This window comes from Cherax quadricarinatus, chromosome 7 (assembly GCF_038502225.1).
Source record: "Cherax quadricarinatus isolate ZL_2023a chromosome 7, ASM3850222v1, whole genome shotgun sequence".
In the NCBI taxonomy this organism is placed as follows: domain Eukaryota; kingdom Metazoa; phylum Arthropoda; class Malacostraca; order Decapoda; family Parastacidae; genus Cherax; species Cherax quadricarinatus.
In genome coordinates, this window is record NC_091298.1 from 44,982,812 (window position 1) to 45,005,804 (window position 22,993).

The 22,993-nt window shown below is 42.2% G+C and overlaps 1 protein-coding gene across 1 annotated transcript in view; it reads right to left on the reverse strand.

Annotated features, from left to right (window-relative positions):
* Positions 1-2,599: 2,599 nt before the first annotated feature.
* LOC128686844 (arylsulfatase B) overlaps positions 2,600-22,993 on the reverse strand; it is a 150,338-nt gene continuing 129,944 nt past the window's right edge. The window contains exons 10-12 of the mRNA XM_053773982.2: positions 15,243-15,413; positions 9,690-10,606; positions 2,600-2,899 (exon numbers count right to left, since the gene is read on the reverse strand). Of these exons, the coding sequence (XP_053629957.1) occupies positions 2,718-2,899; positions 9,690-10,606; positions 15,243-15,413 (1,270 nt within the window). The 3' untranslated portion in view covers positions 2,600-2,717. The remainder of the gene's footprint in view (positions 2,900-9,689; positions 10,607-15,242; positions 15,414-22,993) is intronic.

The following is a 22,993-nucleotide window of genomic DNA, read 5'->3' on the forward strand; positions in this document are numbered from 1 at the left end:
CACTCAGACCTGGTGACACTCAGACCTGGTGACACTCAGACCTGGTGACACTCAGACCTGGTGACACTCAGACTTCGTGACACTCAGACCTCGTGACACTCAGACCTCGTGACACTCAGACCTCGTGACACTCAGACCTCGTGACACTCAGACCTGGTGACACTCAGACCTGGTGACACTCAGACCTGGTGACACTCAGACCTGGTGACACTCAGACCTGGTGACTCAAACATGGTGACACTCAGACCTGGTGACACTCAAATATGGTGACACTCAAACATGGTGACACTCAGACCTGGTGACACTCAGACCCGGTGACACTCAGATCCGGTGACACTCAGGCCCGGTGACACTCAGGCCCGGTGACACTCAGACCCTGTGACACTCAGACCTGGTGACACTCAGACCTGGTGACACTCAGACCTGGTGACACTCAGACCTGGTGACACTCAGACCTGGTGACACTCAGACCTGGTGACACTCAAACCTGGTGACACTCAAACCTGGTGACACTCAAACCTGGTGACACTCAAACCTGGTGACACTCAAACCTGGTGACACTCAAACCTGGTGACACTCAAACCTGGTGACACTCAAACCTGGTAATACTCAGACCTGGTGACACTCAGACCTGGTGACAGTCAGACCTGGTAATACTCAGACCTGGTAATACTCAGACCTGGTGACACTCAGACCTGGTGACACTCAGACCTGGTGACACTCAGACCTTGTAAGAGTCAGACCTGGTGACACTCAGACCTGGTGACACTCAGACCTGGTGACACTCAGACCTTGTAATACTCAGACCTGGTGACACTCAGACCTTGTAAGAGTCAGACCTGGTGACATTCAAACCTGGTGACACTCAAACATGGTGACACTCAAACATTGTGACACTCATACCTGGTGACACTCAGACCTTGTAACAGTCAGACCTGGTGACACTCAGACCAGGTGACACACAGATCTGGTGACACTCAGACTTGGAGACACACAAGTGGTGACACTCAGACCTGGCGATACTCAGACCTGATGACTCTCAGACATGGTGACACTCAGACTTGATGACACTCAGAATTAGTGACACTCAGACCTGATGACACTCAGACCTTGCGACACTCAGACATGGTGGCACTCAGACCTGGTGACACTCAGACCTGGTGACACTCAGACCTGGTGACACTCAGACCTGGTGACACTCAGACCTGGTGACACACCTGGTGACACTCAGAACTGGTGACACTCAAACCTGGTGACACTCAGACCTGGTGACACTCAGACCTGGTGACACTCAGACCTGGTGACACTCAGACCTGGTGACACTCAGACCTGGTGACACTCAGACCTGGTGACACTCAGACCTGGTGACACTCAGACCTGGTGACACTCAGACCTGGTGACACTCAGACCTGGTGACACTCAGACCTGGTGACACTCAGACCTGGTGACACTCAGACCTGGTGACACTCAGACCTGGTGACACTCAGACCTGGTGACACTCAGACCTGGTGACACTCAGACCTGGTGACACTCAGACCTGGTGACACTCAGGCCCGGTGACACTCAGGCCCGGTGACACTCAGGCTCGGTGACACTCAGGCCCGGTGACACTCAGGCCCGGTGACACTCAGACCCGGTGACACTCAGACCCGGAGACACTCAGACCCGGTGACACTCAAACATGGTGACACTCAAACATGGTGACACTCAAACAGGGTGACACTCAAACCTGGTGACACTCAAACCTGGTGACACTCAAACCTGGTGACACTCAGACCCGGTGACACTCAAACCTGGTGACACTCAGACCTGGTGGCACTCAGACCTGGTGACACTCAGACCTGGTGACACTCAGACCTGGTGACACTCAGACCTGGTGACACTCAGACCTGGTGACACTCAGACCTTGTAACAGTCAGACCTGGTGACACTCAGACCAGGTGACACACTGACCTGATGACACTCAGATTTGGTGACACACACGTGGTGACACACAGACCTGGTAACACTCAGACCTGGTGACACACAGACCTGGTAACACTCAGACCTGGTGACACTCAGACCTGGTGACAGGAAAAGTTGATGTCACTGTAAAGTACGAAAGAGAAATGGAAGGGAATACATCAAAAGTAATTACCTAGTGACTAGCAGGAGGCAGAGAGGAAACTGAAGAAAAATAATCAAACACAAAACGAGAGAGATGCCGAGCCACATAATAAGAAAACCTAAATACAACACTAGACTGCTAAATAGACCCTTAGTGAAAGTACTGATAAAACGAGGAATTGATCAAAAATGCGAACATGTAACCCATGTTCGAAATGTTGTTGAATGAACATGTAACCCATGTTCGAAATGTTGTTGAATGAACTGGTCACTTCAGAGTCATTTGGGTCCTTAGATGTGTCTCGTTTCGTTCTTATTGAGAAAACAGAGGTACTGAGGGAGCGAGATGTTGTGTGAACTGCCAGAAAACTTAAAGGATGAAGAGGTATGGGATATCCAAAGAAATGGATATCAGGGAATGGTTCTTTAGGAAGTCCAAAAGGGTGGCTGGAATGGCGCTCCAATACTGAACAATGGGTATCCAAAAGCAGCATTAAACTGGGTACTGTACTTTTACTTCCGTCATAATGGATAAGGTGACAAGGATAGAAGCAATATATCCAGCACGGCACATTTCAAATTAACTATTTCACTCTAGTGTTGACACTTGACTATACAGGGTCACACCATCCTGGACTCCAGATATTGTTATAGTTCGAGGGGTCAGCAGCGGGGTCATCCGGTTTAATGTCAGCTGGAACGTATCGGGTCATCTGCTGTAGAATAAACTGCAGTATATGGCGTACCACACCTTGTTCCTCTGCTGCCAGGTTGACTCTTTCCTCAGGATCCGCTGTAACGATATTAACACTTAACATCAGTTATTAGTATGTTACTTGCTAGTTTTGTTGATGGTATTTCTTTACCTACAAAATACTTTGTTTTAAAAATTCAGAAAAATACACTAAGGGAATTTAATTAATTTTTTTTTTTCTGATTTTCTTCGTTGACTTTAAAGGTTGATGCAGTGAGTGCCTTCTTAAATGATAGTCCACGGACAACTTAGGGAGTCCGTGGAAGGCTGCAACATAATTGTTCTTAAAGATTTGTTAAGTTATACCATGAATTTAGGTAAGATCCTGGACTTCACCTTACGACACAGACAAAGCAAATGTGATAGTAATTACGAACAAGGAAGATTATAGGGGAAAAATAAACATGTTATCAGAAGACGGAGGAACTTAGGTGCCTCTTAAGAAGACGGAGGAACTTAGGTGCCTCTTAAGAAGACGGAGGAACTTAGGTGTCTCTTAAGAAGACGGTGGAACTTAGGTGCCTCTTAAGAAGACGGAGGAACTTAGGTGCCTCTTAAGAAGACGGAGGAACTTAGGTGTCTCTTAAGAAGACGGAGGAACTTAGGTGCCTCTTAAGAAGACGGAGGAACTTAGGTGCCTCTTAAGAAGACGGAGGAACTTAGGTGCCTCTTAAGAAGACGGAGGAACTTAGGTGCCTCTTAAGAAGACGGAGGAACTTAGGTGCCTCTTAAGAAGACGGAGGAACTTAGGTGCCTCTTAAGAAGACGGAGTAACTTAGGTGCCTCTTAAGAAGACGGAGGAACTTAGGTGCCTCTTAAGAAGACGGAGGAATTTAGGTGCCTCTTAAGAAGACGGAGGAACTTAGGTGCCTCTTAAGAAGACGGAGGAACTTAGGTGCCTCTTAAGAAGACGGAGGAACTTAGGTGCCTCTTAAGAAGACGGAGGAACTTAGGTGCCTCTTAAGAAGACGGTGGAACTTAGGTGCCTCTTAAGAAGACGGAGGAACTTTGGTGCCTCTTAAGAAGACGGAGGAACTTAGGTGCCTCTTAAGAAGACGGAGGAACTTAGGTGCCTCTTAAGAAGACGGAGGAACTTAGGTGCCTCTTAAGAAGACGGAGGAACTTAGGTGCCTCTTAAGAAGACGGAGGAACTTAGGTGCCTCTTAAGAAGACGGAGGAATTTAGGTGCCTCTTAAGAAGACGGAGGAACTTAGGTGCCTCTTAAGAAGACGGAGGAATTTAGGTGCCTCTTAAGAAGACGGAGGAACTTAGGTGCCTCTTAAGAAGACGGAAGAACTTAGGTGCCTCTTAAGAAGACGGAGGAACTTAGGTGCCTCTTAAGAAGACGGAGGAACTTAGGTGCCTCTTAAGAAGACGGAGGAACTTAGGTGCCTCTTAAGAAGACGGAGGAACTTAGGTGCCTCTTAAGAAGACGGAGGAATTTAGGTGCCTCTTAAGAAGACGGAGGAACTTAGGTGCCTCTTAAGAAGACGGAGGAACTTAGGTGCCTCTTAAGAAGACGGAGGAACTTAGGTGCCTCTTAAGAAGACGGAGGAACTTAGGTGCCTCTTAAGAAGACGGAGGAACTTAGGTGCCTCTTAAGAAGACGGAGGAATTTAGGTGCCTCTTAAGAAGACGGAGGAATTTAGGTGCCTCTTAAGAAGACGGAGGAACTTAGGTGCCTCTTAAGAAGACGGAGGAATTTAGGTGCCTCTTAAGAAGACGGAGGAACTTAGGTGCCTCTTAAGAAGACGGAGGAACTTAGGTGCCTCTTAAGAAGACGGAGGAACTTAGGTGCCTCTTAAGAAGACGGAGGAACTTAGGTGCCTCTTAAGAAGACGGAGGAACTTAGGTGCCTCTTAAGAAGACGGAGGAACTTAGGCCTCTTGCCTCTTAAGAAGACGGAGTAACTTAGGTGCCTCTTAAGAAGACGGAGGAACTTAGGTGCCTCTTAAGAAGACGGAGGAACTTAGGTGCCTCTTAAGAAGACGGAGGAACTTAGGTGCCTCTTTAGAAGACGGAGTAACTTAGGTGCCTCTTAAGAAGACGGAGGAACTTAGGTGCCTCTTAAGAAGACGGAGTAACTTAGGTGCCTCTTAAGAAGACGGAAGAACTTAGGTGCCTCTTAAGAAGACGGAGGAACTTAGGTGCCTCTTAAGAAGACGGAGGAACTTAGGTGCCTCTTAAGAAGACGGAGGAACTTAGGTGCCTCTTAAGAAGACGGAGGAACTTAGGTGCCTCTTAAGAAGACGGAGGAACTTAGGTGCCTCTTAAGAAGACGGAGGAACTTAGGTGCCTCTTAAGAAGACGGAGGAACTTAGGTGCCTCTTAAGAAGACGGAGGAACTTAGGTGCCTCTTAAGAAGACGGAGGAACTTAGGTGCCTCTTAAGAAGACGGAGGAACTTAGGTGCCTCTTAAGAAGACGGAGGAACTTAGGTGCCTCTTAAGAAGACGGAGGAACTTAGGTGCCTCTTAAGAAGACGGAGGAACTTAGGTGCCTCTTAAGAAGACGGAGGAACTTAGGTGCCTCTTAAGAAGACGGAGTAACTTAGGTGCCTCTTAAGAAGACGGAGGAACTTAGGTGCCTCTTAAGAAGACGGAGGAACTTAGGTGCCTCTTAAGAAGACGGAGGAACTTAGGTGCCTCTTAAGAAGACGGAGGAACTTAGGTGCCTCTTAAGAAGACGGAGGAACTTAGGTGCCTCTTAAGAAGACGGAGGAACTTAGGTGCCTCTTAAGAAGACGGAGGAACTTAGGTGCCTCTTAAGAAGACGGAGGAACTTAGGTGCCTCTTAAGAAGACGGAGGAACTTAGGTGCCTCTTAAGAAGACGGAGGAACTTAGGTGCCTCTTAAGAAGACGGAGTAACTTAGGTGCCTCTTAAGAAGACGGAGGAACTTAGGTGCCTCTTAAGAAGACGGAGTAACTTAGGTGCCTCTTAAGAAGACGGAAGAACTTAGGTGCCTCTTAAGAAGACGGAGGAACTTAGGTGCCTCTTAAGAAGACGGAGGAACTTAGGTGCCTCTTAAGAAGACGGAGGAACTTAGGTGCCTCTTAAGAAGACGGAGGAACTTAGGTGCCTCTTAAGAAGACGGAGGAACTTAGGTGCCTCTTAAGAAGACGGAGGAACTTAGGTGCCTCTTAAGAAGACGGAGGAACTTAGGTGCCTCTTAAGAAGACGGAGGAACTTAGGTGCCTCTTAAGAAGACGGAGGAACTTAGGTGCCTCTTAAGAAGACGGAGGAACTTAGGTGCCTCTTAAGAAGACGGAGGAACTTAGGTGCCTCTTAAGGGATGGGGCAGGTGGACAGGTCTCTTTATTACAAGCAATTTTGTCCCCTCATATTCTATTTAAATATTCATGCTGTTTAGAAATTCTTCTAAAGGTAAAGTATCAAACCAGTTAAATACATGGTGATATAGGAAGCTAAAGCACAGGTTAAGTTAAGTTAAGGTAAGGTAAGGTAAGGTAAGGTATTGTAAGGTAAGGTAAGGTTCGTCAGGTTAGGTTAGGTTAGGTTAGGTTAGGTTAGGTTAGGTTAGGTTAGGTAAGGTTAGGTAAGGTTAGGTAAGGTTAGGTAAGGTTCGTCAGGTTAGGTTAAGTTAAGTTAAGTTAAGTTAAGTAAGGTAAGGTAAGGTAAGGTAAGGTTAGGTTAGGTTAGGTCAGGTTAGGTTTGGTTATGTTAGGTTAGGTTAGGTTAGGTTAGGTAAGGTTAGGTTAGGTTAGGTAAGGTAAGGTTCGTCAGGTTAGGTTAGGTTAGGTTAGGTTAGGTTAGGTTAGGTTAGGTAAGGTAAGGTTCGTCAGGTTAGGTTAGGTTAGGTTAGGTTAGGTTAGTCAGGTTAGGTTAGGCAAGGTTCGTCAGGAAACAGGACAAGTGTGTCCTGACGCGGATCTTAGTCAGATAATGACCCGCCGTTGGAGCTCTTGGTCGTCTGACCGAGGCCTTTCGCTGGCTTACCGGTTCACCCCTTTAAAAATTATCATCATAGTTATAACCACTTCTTAATAATAACGTACAGGGTCATATAATGTACTATTTACTACCTCACCGTTATTGTCAGCAGGAATCCATATATCATCAGATACCCAATGACGTCTCCATTTCTTATAGCCAAGGACATCATCTCACTATCACTTATAGCAAAGGACATCATCTCACTATCACTTATAGCCAAGGACATCATCTCACTATCACTTATAGCAAAGGACATCATCTCACTATCACTTATAGCAAAGGACATCATCTCACTATCACTTATAGCAAAGGACATCATCTCACTATCACTTATAGCAAAGGACATCATCTCACTATCACTTATAGCAAAGGACATCATCTCACTATCACTTATAGCAAAGGACATCATCTCACTATCACTTATTCATAATAATATATTGTAAATAAATGCAAAATTAAAAGCTCACCGAAATCATATATTGAATCCCGGATGAACATTGTTCTGGAGACGTGTTAAAAATAACGTAATGAATTTTTGTCAGAAAATATATATAATATTAATGAAAACTTTTCAAAAGTAAATATTTTAGTAAAAATGAGATAATTATTAATAATAATAATAATTAGTAGTAGTAGTATAATTATTAAAGAGAATTATTAAAGCACAATACCGTGAGTGGAGCAATAGAAAATAACCCGCACATTAACCGACCATTAACGTGTTATTAGTTAATGGTCCAAGTTAATGGTCCAAGTTAATGGTCCAAGTTAATGATCCAAGCTAATGGTCCAAGTTAATGGTCCAAGTTAATGGTCCAAGTTAATGATCCAAGTTAATGATCCAAGTTAATGGTCCAAGTTAATGATCCAAGTTAATGGTCCAAGTTAATGGTCCAAGTTAATGATCCAAGCTAATGGTCCAAGTTAATGGCCCAAGTTAATGGTCCAAGTTAATGATCCAAGTTAATGGTCCAAGTTAATGATCCAAGCTAATGGTCCAAGTTAATGGTCCAAGTTAATGGTCCAAGTTAATGATCCAAGTTAATGGTCCAAGTTAATGATCCAAGTTAATGGTCCAAGTTAATGATCCAAGCTAATGGTCCAAGTTAATGATCCAAGTTAATGGTCCAAGTTAATGGTCCAAGTTAATGATCCAAGCTAATGGTCCAAGTTAATGGTCCAAGTTAATCCAAGTTAATGGTCCAAGTTAATGGTCCAAGTTAATGATCCAAGTTAATGGTCCAAGTTAATGGTCCAAGTTAATGATCCAAGTTAATGGTCCAAGCTAATGGTCCAAGTTAATGGTCCAAGTTAATGGTCCAAGTTAATGATCCAAGTTAATGATCCAAGCTAATGGTCCAAGTTAATGGTCCAAGTTAATGGTCCAAGTTAATGATCCAAGTTAATGGTCCAAGTTAATGATCCAAGCTAGTGGTCCAAGTTAATGATCCAAGCTAATGGTCCAAGTTAATGGTCCAAGTTAATGGTCCAAGTTAATGGTCCAAGTTAATGGTCCAAGTTAATGGTCCAAGTCGAACTGAAAGTCACTGTAAGCTTCCGTCTCCTATGTGCGGGTTATTTATGTATTATTATTATATTATTATTACTATTATTATTATTAAAAAGAATTAGCTGTTGCAAATTATGACAAATATGATAGAACACATCATGAAATTACTGAAGCTGTGCGTGAAAAAAATGTACTGTATATGAAGCAAAATATATATGTTCTACTTGAAATAAAGCCTATATGTTCTATGTAAAATTATGTCCCGTTTTCTGTGAAATTATAGTTTGTGAAGATATGTATCTGCTTTCTGTGTGAAATAAAACTGTGAGAAATTACCTGCATGAGGTTTACAAGGAATTGCCTGAACTATTACATGTAAGTAATTTGGGTGAGGTAAGTGTGACTTAGTCACAGTGGGTCACAGAACTGTCACTCCCTCGATGCCCACTTCATCACTATTCTCACAAAAAGCTAGATCTGACATTAAATTCATAATTACAATATTAAAACCAGCTTCTCTGGTAAATTAATATTGTGTGGACTGTATATTCTGGTTTACTTGCTGGGTACACAAATTATAACTATTAGTACAATACATATAATACAATGGTGTTATTAGTAAAACAAATTCTTATTACCACTTACCATTTAATTACTGGATTTTTATGTGTAACACACCCTAACGCTATCCTAATAGCTAGAGTTTACAATGGACAATGCAAAACTACCATACATTATGGGTAAGCATCACTTAGTTAAAGTGTGTTGTCGGGAAGAATCAGTCCCCTATTTTTCCGTCCGTGTAGCCGAACTGCATGGATTTTCCACATTATTTATCCCAATTCTTCAGCACAAATATGTCAGCAATTTCTAAATTACAGACTGAGTTTGATATACACCAACTGAACTTCGATGACACGTGATTACATTGCACAATTAACAGACCAGTGTTCACACATTTTCACTACGGCATCTTCTTCCCGCTTTGTGGCTGTTCCACTTCCCCCCAGCTCGAAATTTCTCGAAGGGTCAAATCAGCATCACATTTTAATACACAATTATATTATTCAAATTTACACATGCTGAAATTAGAAAAATTCAAATTTTTCCACAAAAGCACCTATTCTAAACGTGAATTACTTTATGTGTTTGCAATACTGTGCAAGGCATCCGTCTTCTAAATATAGCAAAAGAGTTCTGCGATTTTTTAAATGGAACTAAACGCAAAAAGGTTTATATTTTTAAGTAACTAAAAATTCAGAAGTGTATTTATAAATTCCAGATGTTGTTATTATGTGTTCCACTTAACTCCATTCTTTTTCTGTAACCTGACCAAATACCTGCTTGCTGTCAGCAATAACATACCTGTGATATTATAAAGACGGATTTGAGTGATGTTGGTGTTGAACAGTTGTAGCAGTTGTTGGAGCGTCGGCTGACTATCTTCCTCCTTCTCCTGGGTATCGTCTCTTTGTTCTAATGTTCGCTGATCTGAAGGTCTGCTCTCTTCCCGCCTCTCCTGAGCATCGTCTCCCAGTGATGTTCGCTGATCTGAAGGTCTGCTCTCTTCCCACATCTCCTGGGTATCGTCTTCCTGAGATGTTCGCTGATCTGAAGGTCTGCTCTCTTCCCACCTCTCCTGAGTGTCGTCTTGTGATGCTCGCTGATCTGAAGGTCTGCTGCCACTACCATTGCCGTCTACATTTCCAAAATATTTAACATTAAATTTTGCCTTATTCAAAATTTTGCTTTTCTCTTTTTTATCACTTGTCCAATATCTTTCATTAACGTTATAACTGCCAACAGCTTCTGGTCCAACGATTCTGACTAAAAATGGACCGACATTTGATTTTTTTGCACTCAGGACCCTACTTGGCTGACTTAACGGTTCAACCACCGTCATTTTCTGTTGATACTGTGCAGATGAGTCACTCTGCAAATCATCGGAGAGAAAAGGGCCTTGATTATCAAACAATTCAGTAGATTTATCCGATCCAACACCTGATTGTAGAACACCAAGCTGGTCATAGTTTTCTGACTCCACACTTGCTTGGCGGGGACCAGACTGATCCAATATATTGTAGTTGTGAAGAGCTGTGTTTGGCTGCGACACATGAAGCTGCGGTTCTGATACACCAGAAAGTTTGACTGTTAATTTGTTTTCATTTGAGGCGATATTTTTAATAGCGTGAGCGAAGTGGGAGTTAATGGTGAAGTTCTCTGGAGGAGGCGTCCACTCTCCAGGGCCAGGATCTCCCACTAGTAGCTTGTAGTCTCCTATCCTGTTTGTTCAGAAAAAAATATCAAACAATGAATATGTATACAATATAAAATTTAAAAGGGTCTTATTTTCTAATTTCACAAAGTATTTATTTTCTAATTCTACATCACTCCCTACGAAAGCAAAAGAATCGGCAGACGATGCAACGTCCCTCTAATGAAAAGAACGAAAAGAGACAACACACTAAGTGTCAGGGACTCAAGACTGTTCAACTGCCTCCCAGCATACATAAGGGGGATTACCAATAGACCCCTGGCTGTCTTCAAGAAGGCACTGAACAGGCACCTAAAGTCAATACCTGACCAACTGGGCTGTGGTCCGTACATTGGTTTGCGTGAGGCCAACAGTAACAACCTGGTTGATTTGATCAGGCCCTGACCTACTATGAGGCCTGGTCACAGACCGGGCAGCGGGGGCGTTGACCTCCGGAACCCTCTCCAGGTATACTCCAGGTATTTATATTATGCTCTTTATTCCGTTATTTACACCTCAGATCAATGCCCTCATTCTATCCTCGTAGGAAAGATTTCTGATATATGGGATTAATTTATTATCCTCCTGTGAACGTTTTTCAGCTCATTTATGTCCATTCTGTAATTCGGTGACAAGAAATGTGCTAACATAAGGGGTATATTGACCTAATTTACGGGGAATGTTCTGCATAACAAGCGGCTTTCTATTTAGTAGTATGTCACTGATGTCAGCTATGGTCTGTATACCTTGTAGATGTACTGGTAGTAAATAAAGGTATTATATTATATTATCATATAGCCAGGGTGGCACGGGCCGGTATAAAAAAAAAGTCGAAAAATTAGTTAAGCTTACAGAAAAATACTGCAACATTTTGCTAACATTTTAGTGTCTCATCTTCGCATGTTTCTACAATGAATTATAATTACTACATTATTATTATTATTATAATCAAGGGGGAAGCACTAAACCCGTAGGATCATACAGCGCCTATGGGGGGATGGAAGGCATTCAGGCTTAATTCAGGGAACTGGAGCACAGATCCAATTCCCTAGATCAAGAGCCCCTCACCAGCGTCAAGGAGCCTTCCATGAGGGGTATAATTACTACAACATTTCTTGTTATTATGATGGGAAAAAGTGTGTCGCTCACGGCTATGTAAAATGTTGTATATTCACGTTATTATTGACATTTGCAATTATTTATCTACCACATTTACTTATCTATCAAATTAATATTAGGTATATAATAAATACCATACAAGTATAATACAGACGCCCAAATAAAGAAAAACGGTGCCTCGTGGCCTAGTGGCAATAGCTCTCGCTTCACAGGGTGAGGGTCAGGGTTCGATTCCCTGCGAAGGGGTGGAAACATTGGGTGTGTTTCTTCACACTGGTTGTCTATGTTCACCCATCAGTAAAATGGGTACCTGGGTGTTAGTGGACTTGTGTGGGTTGCATCCTGGGACACTGACCTACTTGTAGTAACAAAGATATTATTATTATTATTTACAAAGGACCCCAATGGAAATAAGTCACTCTGTCTGACTTTTTTGGGTTATCCTAGGTTCTCTACACATATGCTGCTATGTATGATAATTCTATGTAACTGTATTGTGTATACCTGAATAAATTTACTTACTTACTTACTTACTTACAAAGTGGTCGTCGGTCCAGCACTAGAGCAGTTTACGCATAAGATTATAATTTTACATTTTCTTTCAACCACTAATTTTATAGAAAACGTATGTACCACTGGGATAACTATTGAAGAACACTCTTTACGGATAATAATAATAATAATAATAATAATAATAATAATAATAATAATCATAATAATCTTTATTTACTACAAGTACATGTACATGGTATACAGTCCTACCTGACAACAATGACATACTACCACATAGAAAGCCACTTGTTATGCTGAGCATCTCGGGCAAATTAGGTCAGTGTCCCAGGATGCGACCCACACCAGTCGACTAACACCCAGGTACCCATTTTACTGATGGGTGAACAGGGACAGCAGGTGACTTAATGAAACACGTCGTAATGTTTTCATCCGTACCGGGGTTCGATTCCCGGACCTAAGTGTGAGAGTTGACTGCGCTACCAATCGAGCTATGGGACTAAAAAAAAAAAACGAAATCAGACGAGAAACAAACCGACCAGCACGGCGCAGTATACATACCCCCTAATCTAAATGAGGGCTAACCAATGATATATAGAGTCGAAGAATAACCCTGAGTTCTCCTGTTATTTATACTTCTTGATACGAAACCAAGAATTCTGCTCGCTTTTTTTGCGAACATTTACGCTCTGTTGTCTTGGTTTTAGATTACTATTAACCAGAACTCCTAAATCTTTTTTGCAGTCGGAGTGAGTAAGATCTACATTACTTATTTTATAAAAGCCATAGTTATTTTCTTTCCAAGTCTTATAATTTTGCATTTGTCTATATTAAACTGCATCTGCCACTTCGACAACGACTGAATTAGTCTATTTAGATCTTCCTGTAGCGCTCTAATGTCCTCGTCAAAATTAACCCGACAGCCTATTTTGGTGTCATCGGCAAACTTGCTTATATCACTAGTCCCTCATTAATGCTGATTAAGTATATTGTGAACAACAAAGGGCCCAACACTGACCCCTGTGGGGCACCATTTATGACTCGTCCCCACTCTGATTTCTCCACATTTATGCAAGGTCTCTGTTGGAAGTATTGGTAGAATTACTGACAGAATGTTGTGTAAATGAACACAAATACAACTAATGTGACATTTTATTGTGGCAACTTTTCGCTCTGCAGGAGCTCTATCAAACCATTACAAATATTGCAATGATTTAGAATCAGGTAAGTTTACCAGGACGGGTCGTGGCCCGGGTCTTCTCCATGTAATGACCTGGCAGTGGTTCCCGAAGGAGAGTCGGAGTTTGTACAAGTGATGTACCGTTTACAGCCCTATGACAGGGGCAGCCCTATGACAAGAACATGGTGAGTCTTCTTCAGTAGCTATGTCAAGCCTTAACAACATGACAAAGCTACTGGAGAGCGAAACGTTGTCACACTAAAATGTCATATTAGTTGCATCTGTGTTCATTTTCCTAACAAAATCTGTTGCCAATCTGTCAACAACGCTTCTATCCAGGAAAAAATGCTCATATTCCGTGTAACCCTACTTTCTTCAACAATCTCCTAAGTAGAACTATATCGAAAGCCTTACTGAAGTTCATATACACAATATCATACTCATTACCATGATCCACCTTGATCCAGCCCGTAATGCTATGCATATAAGTGGCTTTGGCATGCTGCTCTTACCTGTATTTTTTGTACCTCTGTTTGTATGCTAAATTTCTAAATAAAAATAAAATAAAATAAAATAAAAACGTTACAGGTATTGACGGTGCCCCGTGGCTTGGTGGTTAAAGCTCTTGCTTCACACGGCGAGCGTCGAGTTCGATTCCCGCCTAGGGTAGAAACACTGGGTGTGTTTCTTTACATCGGTTGTCTATGTTCCCCATCAGTAAAATGGGTACGTGGGTGGTAGTCGAATGGTGTGGGTCGCATCCTGGGACAAAACTGACCTAATTTGAGGGAAATGCTCAGCATAACAAGCGGCTTTCTATATAGTAGTATGTCATTGATGTCAGCTATGGTCTGTATACCTTGTACATGTACTTGTAGAAATAAAGATATTATATTATTATTATTAAAAAAAGGTTAATAAAAGAAGGTTAATATTTGTAAGGGAGGAACGCCCTTTAGTAAAATCATCTTTCAAGGTGGCTTCCAACAGCCATGGCAGTTATTGATTCCATCAATTTTCCCACAATGAAGGTTAGGCAAATTGGTCTATAATTCAAAGCTAATCATCTGTCACCTGCTTTATAGATAGGTATCACCGTTGCCATTTTCCACTTATCTGGCGCTAGGCCTGTTAGTAGTGATACATTGATCAGGTTATCCAAGTTTCTCCATGCATTCCACAACTCTAATGAGAAGGAAAATGGTTTCTATGAGTCTCCACACCGAACATATAATCTCTATTCTGCCTTTCGCGCAATGCCAGATACATCATGATATGTAGATAAATGGTTCAGAGAACCGACAAATTAATGAACTAGTCACATGTGCAACACTTCGGTATCTTTTTTGAGGAAACGTTTCGCCACACAAAGGAGAAGAAGAATGGTGAAGAACAGAAGGAGGTTGAGGTAATCAGTCCCTCAGCCTGGAGTCGATGTAATCAGTCCATCAACCTTGAAAAGAATACAGCATATGCACGAAGTGGCTTATATACTTTAGGCAGATGAGGTGTAGCAGTCATAGGTGGCATCACATTTGACAAATCCAAATGTGGAAGTAGGTCATGCTTGAAGAGGTTAGGCAAGTGAAAAATTCCCTGTAATAAGATCCCAAGATGTTGCTGTGTCTGACATGAATGTAGATAGATGGTTCATTTGCCACATGTGCCACACTTGGGTATCTTTATTGAGGAAACGTTTAGTCAATAATGATAATCAAGTGTTATACATGTGTCTAATTTATCATCTTGAAATCTGTTCCATTTGTCTCTCACGAGAAATTTATACTATAACAAGTGTCCAATATGTTCTCGTGATGCTCTATACTACTCTCACAAGATTTTATATTGATCTCACCTGGCCCCAGCTACAAATGACGTGGTGTTGTCGATATTGTAGATCATATGCGTCCTAGGGGAAGGTGCTGAGCCAGTGATGGTCGCCCACTGGTCCATCCCATCTGTTTGTGGAGCTCTGCCCCCTGCCACTCCTACCAGCGTCTCGTACCAGTCTGTCACATGCATCAATCTGTGAACAAGGGAACTGGATATGATTTTAAATAAAGAATAATCGTCTGAATTCTAAATCATTCTGATGCAGAGAAAATCAGCCTCTGGCTCCGGTAACATCAAAACCAGCTCTCCTCATGATGGTAAGTAAGTAATAAGTTTATTCAGGTATACACAAATACAGTTACATAGATTATCATACATAGCAGCATATGTGTAGAGAACCTGGGATAACCCAAACAAGTCAGAATGACTTATTTCCATTGGGGTCTGGTGGCTATCACTGAATTTAAAAATAAATTTCCAGCTTTACAGGATCAATATAAAACTACCCGAGAAGGTTACTCTTTGAAGACAACAGATTTTTATAGAGTAAATACTTTTTTGAGGTATCCTAGCGTGAGGGTGTTTGTTATACACGAGTGAATGAAAGTGTCAGCTATATATGGCTGAAAGTAGATCAAAGCTACAAATGAGTGAAACAGAATGAGAATTACACGTGAGTGAGCGTGAACTGTGAGTTACATACGAAGGAATGTACGAACTACATATTGGAAAGCCTGATAGCAAAGGACATTAAAGTCCACACCGAGGAGTCTCCTGGGAAAACTTATCTAAATGTATCTAGCCCTGATACACCATGAAGTCTGTGACCAGGCCTCATTGTGTATCAGGGCATGATCAACCAGGCTGTTGGCAGCACGCAAACTGACATACGAACCACAGCCCGGCTGGTCATGTAGTGACTTTAGGCGCCTTCTTGAAGACAGCAAGGGGTCTGTTTGTAATCACCCTTATGTTTGCTGGTAGGCAGCTGAACAATCTTGGGCCCCTGACGCTTATTGTGTTGTCTCTTAACGTGCTAGTGACACCCCTGCTTTTCATTGGGGGGATGTTGCATCGTCTGCCGAGTCTTTTGCTTTCATAGGAAGTGATTTTCGCGTGCAAGTTTGGTACTAAGTCCTCTAGGATTTTCCAAGTGTATATAATCATGTATCTCTCCCTCCTAAACAACACAGATCCGAACATTTGCCTTGAAAAAAATGAATTCTGTGAATCTTAAGATCTGCTCAAGACACATTCCATTAAAAAATAGAAAGAGAAGATGTAAACTAGAAAGAGAGAGACGTTCCCTATACAGACGAAAGCGAAGAGTCACACAGCTGCTGAGTGGGGTCAATATATCTGAAATACGAAGGGAGGCACCCGTCAATGAAATTGCAGATATCGAACTTAAGCTGAAGGAATCTTATAGGAGACAAGAATCACAGGAAGAACTAAAAGCTGTAAAGGAAATTGAAAAAAAAAATACTTCTTCTCTTATGTCAAATCTAAGGGAAAAACAACATCCAGTATTGGGACCCTGCTTAGGCGAGATGGGACATACACAGATGACAGCCAAGAAATGAGTGAGATACTAAGGTCCCAATATGACTCAGTGTTCAGAGAGCCACTACCCACTCTAAGAGTCGAGAATCCAAATGAATTCTTTATGAACGAAACCCAAAATTTGGTCATCCCAAAAATCTCGGATATTATTCTAACTCCACAAGACTTTGAAGAGGCAATTAATGACATGCCCATGCACTCTGCCCCAGGCCCAGACTAATGGAACTACGTGTTCATCAAGAATTGCAAGAAGCCCCCATTGCGTGCCTTCAGCATTTTATGGAGAGGGAGCATGGACACAGGGGTCATCCCACACACACTAAAAAGAGACATAACCACATTCCACATAGGTGGCAGTAAAGCAATTGCAAAGAACTACAGACCGATAGCACTAACATCCCATATCAATCCAAGGCAACACGGGTTTACAGCAGGTCGTTACTTCTTGTCCCAGCTATCGGAACACTATGACAAGGTTATGGATGCTGTAGAGGATAAACAAAATACGGATGTAGTATACACAAACTTTGCAAAAGTTTTCGACAAGTGTGACCATGGTGTAAAAGCACACAAAATGCAGGATAAAGGAATAACGGGAAAAGTTGGTAGATGGATCTAATACTTCCTGACAAATAGAACACGAAGAGTAATAGTAAACAGAGTAAAGTCCCAGGCAGCCATGGTAAAAAGCTCTGTTCCACAAGGCACAGTACTCGCTCCCATTCTATTCCTCATCCTCATTTCCGACATAGACAGAGATGTAAGCCATAGCTCCGTGTCTTCCTTTGCGGATGACACCCGGATTACCATGGCAGTGACCTCCATCGAAGACACCGCGAGACTCCAAGCGGACATCAACCAAATCTTCGGATGGGCCACTCAAAACAATATGAAGTTCAACGAGGAGTAATTTCAACTACTCAGATATGGAAAACTTGAAGAAATAAAAAATGTGTCAGGGTATACCACAAATTCTAACCATACAATAGAGCGAAAAAGTAATGTGAAGGACCTGGGAGTGATAATGTCAGAGGATCTCACCTTCGAAGACCATAACAATGTATCTACCTCATCCACTAGGAAAATGATAGGATGGATAATGAGAACCTTCAAAACTAGGGACGCGAAGCCCATGATGATTCTCTTCAAATTGCTAGTGCTCTCTAGGCTGGAATACTGCTGTACACTAACGGCCCCCTTCAAGACTGGCGACGTTGCAGACCTGGAGAGTGTACAAAGAACTTTCACGGCACACATAAGGGCGATAAGGCACCTAAACTACTGGGAACGGTTGAAGGTCCTTGATCTGTATTCCCTCGAACTCAGGCGAGATAGATACATAATAATATACACTTGGAAGGTCCTGGAGGGATTGGTACAAATCACTCCCTATGAAAGCAAAAGACTCGGCAGGAGATGCAACATTCCCCCGATGAATTGCAGGGGCGCAACGAGTACACTGAGAGACAACACATTAAGTGTCCGGGGCCAAGGGGGATTACCAATAGACCCCTGGCTGTCTTCAAGAAGGCACTGAACAGGCACCTAAAGTCAATATATGACCAACCGGGCTGTGGTTCATACATCAGCTTGCGTGCGGCCAGCAGTAACAGCCTGGTTGAGCAGACCCTGATCCACCACGAGGCCTGGTCTCATACCAGGCCGCGGGGGCGTCGACCCCTGAAACCCTCTCCAGGTAAACTCCTGCGTTCTAGGGAGTACAGGTTGAGGAACTTCAATCATGCCCAGTAAATGAGGTGGTTTATCGCACTTATGTGTGCCTTGAAGGTTTTTGTACATTTTCTAGGTCAGCAATTTCACCTGCCTTGAAAGGTGCTGTTAGTGTGCAGCAATATTTCAGCCTAGATAGAACAAGCGACCTGAAGAGTGTCATCATAGGCTTGGCCTCCCTAGTTATGAAGGTTCTCATTATCCATCCTGTCATTTTTCTAGCAGATGCGATTGATACTACAATGTTGCGGTCTTTGAAAGTGAGATCCTCTAAGATTATTACTCCCAGGTCCTTTACATTAGTTTCTCGCTCTATTGTGCAGTTGGAATTTGTTTTGTACTGCAATATAGTTATAATTTAAACCATACCCCCGGCCGGGATTGAACCCGCGGTCATAGAGTCTCAAAACTCCAGCCCGATTTCTTAAGTCATGTTTAGTTATAATTTCTTCACGTGTTCCATATCAGGGTAATTGAAATTTCTCATCATTGAACTTCATATCGTTTTCTGCGTCCCATTTAAAGATTTGGTTGATGTCTGCCTGGAGTCTTGCAGTGTCTTCAATGGAGGACACTGTCATGCAAATCTGGGTGTCATCTGCAAAGGAAGACACGGTGCTGTGGCTGACATCCCTGTCAATGTCAGATATAAGGATGAGGAACAGGATGGGAGCGAGTACTGTGCCTTGTGGAACAGAGCTTTTCACAGTAACTGCCTCAGACTACTCTGTTTACTATTACTCTTTGTGTTCTGTTTGTTAGGAAATTATAGATCCATCTACCAACTTTTCCTTTTATTCACTTACCACGCATTTTGTGTGCTATTACACCATGGTCACACTTGTCAAAGGCTTTTGCAAACTCTTTGCATACTATATCTGCATTTTGTTTGTCTTCTAGACCATCCAGGACCTTGTCATAGTGGTCCAGTAGTTGGCACAGGCAGGAGCGACCTGCTCTAAACCCATGTTGCCCTTGGTTGTGTAGCTGATGGGTATCTAGATGAGTGGTCATATTGATTCTTAGAACTCCTTCAAAGATTTTTATGATATGGGATGTTAACATTATCGATCTAGAGTTCTTTGCTATTGCTTTACTGCCCCCTTGGTGGAGTGGGGCTATGTCTGTTGTTTGTAGCTGCTATGAGACAACCCCTGTGTCAATGCTTCCACTCCATAGGATGTTAAAAGCACATGATTGGGGTTTCTTGCAGATCTTAATGAACACGAGGTTTTATGAGTCTGGGCCTGGAGTAGAGTGCATGAGCATGTCAATTATTGCCTTTTCGAAATCATTTGGCGTCAGGATAATATCAGACAGGTTTGAGTCTGCCAAATTGTGTCTCACTCATTTAGGTCTTAGACTCTCAGTCTGGTTAGCGGTTCTCTATAAACCGAGTCATTCTAGAACTTGAGTAGCTCACTCATTTCCTTGCTGTCATCTTTGTAGGACCCATCTCGTCTAAGTAGGGGCCCAATATTGGATGTTGTTCTCGACTTAGATATGACATAGGAAAAGAAATATTTTGGGTTTCTTTCAATTTCATTTATGGCTTTTAGTTCTTCCCACGATTTTTGACTCCAGTAAGATTCCTCTAGCTTTAGTTCGATGTTTGCTATTTCTCTGAGCAGTGCCTCCCCTTTACAGATACATTGGCCTCTCATTGGCCTCTTTTAGCTGTTCTGTTATTCTTTACATTCGCCTGTATAGGGAATGCCTTTCTCTTTCTAGTACACATCTTCTCTTTATGTTCCTTAAAGGAATATGCCTTGAGCATACCTCGAGTTCCATAAGGTTATTTTTTCTAGACATAGGTTTGGATCCGTGTTGCTTAGGATATCTTCCCAGTTTATATTATTTAGGACCTGGTTTACTTGGTCCCACCTTATGTTTTTGTTATTGAAGTTGAATTTGGTGAAGGCTCCCTCGTGACTGATCATATTTTGTTGGTTTGGGGCCCAGCGCATACATGTCTGAACCTCTGTTATGTTGTGATCCGAGTATATTGTTTTTTATATGGTAATATTTCGCATCAGATCATTGTTAGTGAAGATGAGGTTCAGTGCATTCTCCCATCTTGTTGGCTCTATTATTTGCTGGTTTAAGGTGAATTTGGTGCATAGATTTAAAATCTCGTGTGTGTGCGAGTTTTCATCTGAGCTGCCTCCTCTGCTACAGCATTATTTGCTTCATTCCTCCATTTTAGGTGGCTTAGGATGAAATCTCCGAGGAGCAAGATGTTTGGGGCAGGAACTGGAAGATTTTCCAAACAGTGGTCTGTTTTCAAAAGCTGTTCCTGGAATTATTAGGACGTTGCAGCTAGAGGTCTGTATGCAACTACAATGAACAGGTTTTGGTTCTCGATCTTTACTGCCAAAACTTCAACTACATCATATGAGGCGTAAAATAGTTCCGAGCATATCAGTGACTGTGATGTACAGGCCAGGTGCCCCAACCCCCCACCCTTTGCCTGTTCACTCTGTCGTATTTGTATAGGTTATAACCCAGGATCCATATTTCATTGTCAAAGTGATCCTTTATGCGGGTCTCTGTGAAAACCACGAACATTGCTTTTGACTCTGTAAGCAGTCCACATATGAAAGATATTTTGTTGTTCGTTGCTGACTTTAGACCCTGTATATTTGCAAGGATGATTGTCGTCGGACTGGTGGTATGGGGGAGGATTCTTTTTTTCCTGGCACTAATATCTATTGCTTTGGAATGGAAGCCACTGACTGTGATTCTGCTCCAGAAATGATCGGAGTTGGTGCACGATTTCTGTCATTTCCTGCCAGCTTTTTTTCCATCCTTGAACTAAAAACCTCTCTCTCTCTGGAGTGGCTGTGGCTACCCAGGTTTTCCCATGGTCTGGATGTTCTGTATATTCTTGTCCCCTTTTGGTGGTGTGCCTGACAATATAAGTTATTTGATGTGACTGACAATATAAGTTATTTGATGTGACTGACAATATAAGTTATTTGATGTGACTGACAATATAAGTTATTTGATGTGACTGACAATATAAGTTATTTGATGTGACTGACAATATAAGTTATTTGATGTGACTGACAATATAAGTTATTTGATGTGACTGACAATATAAGTTACAAGTTATTCCTGAACTGAAGAGTGACACATTTCAGGGTGGAAATTTTCCTGTTGTCATATGGGCACGGCATTTTCTGGGGCGGTCAAAGTTGCACGTCCCATATCTTTTTCCAGGTATTTCATGCCTGCAGATACCTGAGGCATAGAATTTGCATAATTTGATTTCTGTTTGCCTTGGTTTCTCGTGGTTGCATTCCCTATTGGTGTGTGTTTTTTTGTCTCCTTACAGTCTTCAGCACTTGTACTAACATTGGTGCCTTCACCAATATTTTCTGGTATTTTATCTTCCCTATTCCTTGGGGTATCCTCTTGTTTACTGTCTCCAGTGGTATTGCTAGTTTGTAACTTTGGGTTTCGCATGTCCTTGTTTACACTTGTTTCCCACTGGAGGCCCTGTCTTCCTCCTGGCCACCAACTTTCATTTCTGTATTCTTACAGTTACTGTCTACCAGGACAGCATCTGCACCAGGGGCGATAGCACCATCTGACCAAGTCTTTTTATTTTCCCATCTGTTATAGAATGCTGTCAGGTTTTCTATGAAGGCCGTTTTGATGTTTCCATCCTTCAATACCAATGTGATTTTTTTCCATAGTTAGTTCTCATTTTGGCATGCCCAAAAACGTTTCCCTGGTTTAATATCTCTTGTAGATGATTCCTGAATATCTGTACAAGATGCATGGGCCCATTTCTCACAGAAGTTGCACATAATCCATGCAGAAGCCCGCTTGATGCTGTAGTTGCAGACTACACAGAGTTTCATGATGTGATTTTTGGTTGGTATACTGAATATTTTACTTTAAAGTGTAAATCTGTCTGTATGTGTATCTATTTGTATTTGTACGTGTAACTGTTTGGGCATTTGATAAGGGCACCTAAAAACTCCGTCAACTTATGAATCTGATCAAAGGATCACTTATTTTTCAACGAATTTGGTTGGGTGATAATGTCACTTAGAGACTGTCAGCTTTTGAATCTGGTCATTGGTTCACTTTTGTTTTTTTTGAACGAATTTGGTCAGTGGATCACTTATTTTTGAACGAATCCAGTACGTGATTTTGGACTAGCTCATGAAAGGACTACTGGAATGTTATTTAACAGAGTAATATGCGTTCAGTTTTGTACAGTAGGTATATCTTGCATGTGTTGGAGAAACCATTAAGCATTTTGGGCAAATTAGGTCAATTTTGTCCCAGGATGCGACCCACACCAGTCGACTAATACTCAGGTACCCATTTTACTGATGGGTGAACGTAGACAACCAGTGTAAGGAAGCACGCCCAATGTTTATACCTTTGCCGGAATCGAACCCGGACCCTCACTCTGAAGCAAGCGCTGTCGCCACCAGGCCACGGGCCACTGTATTGCTAACT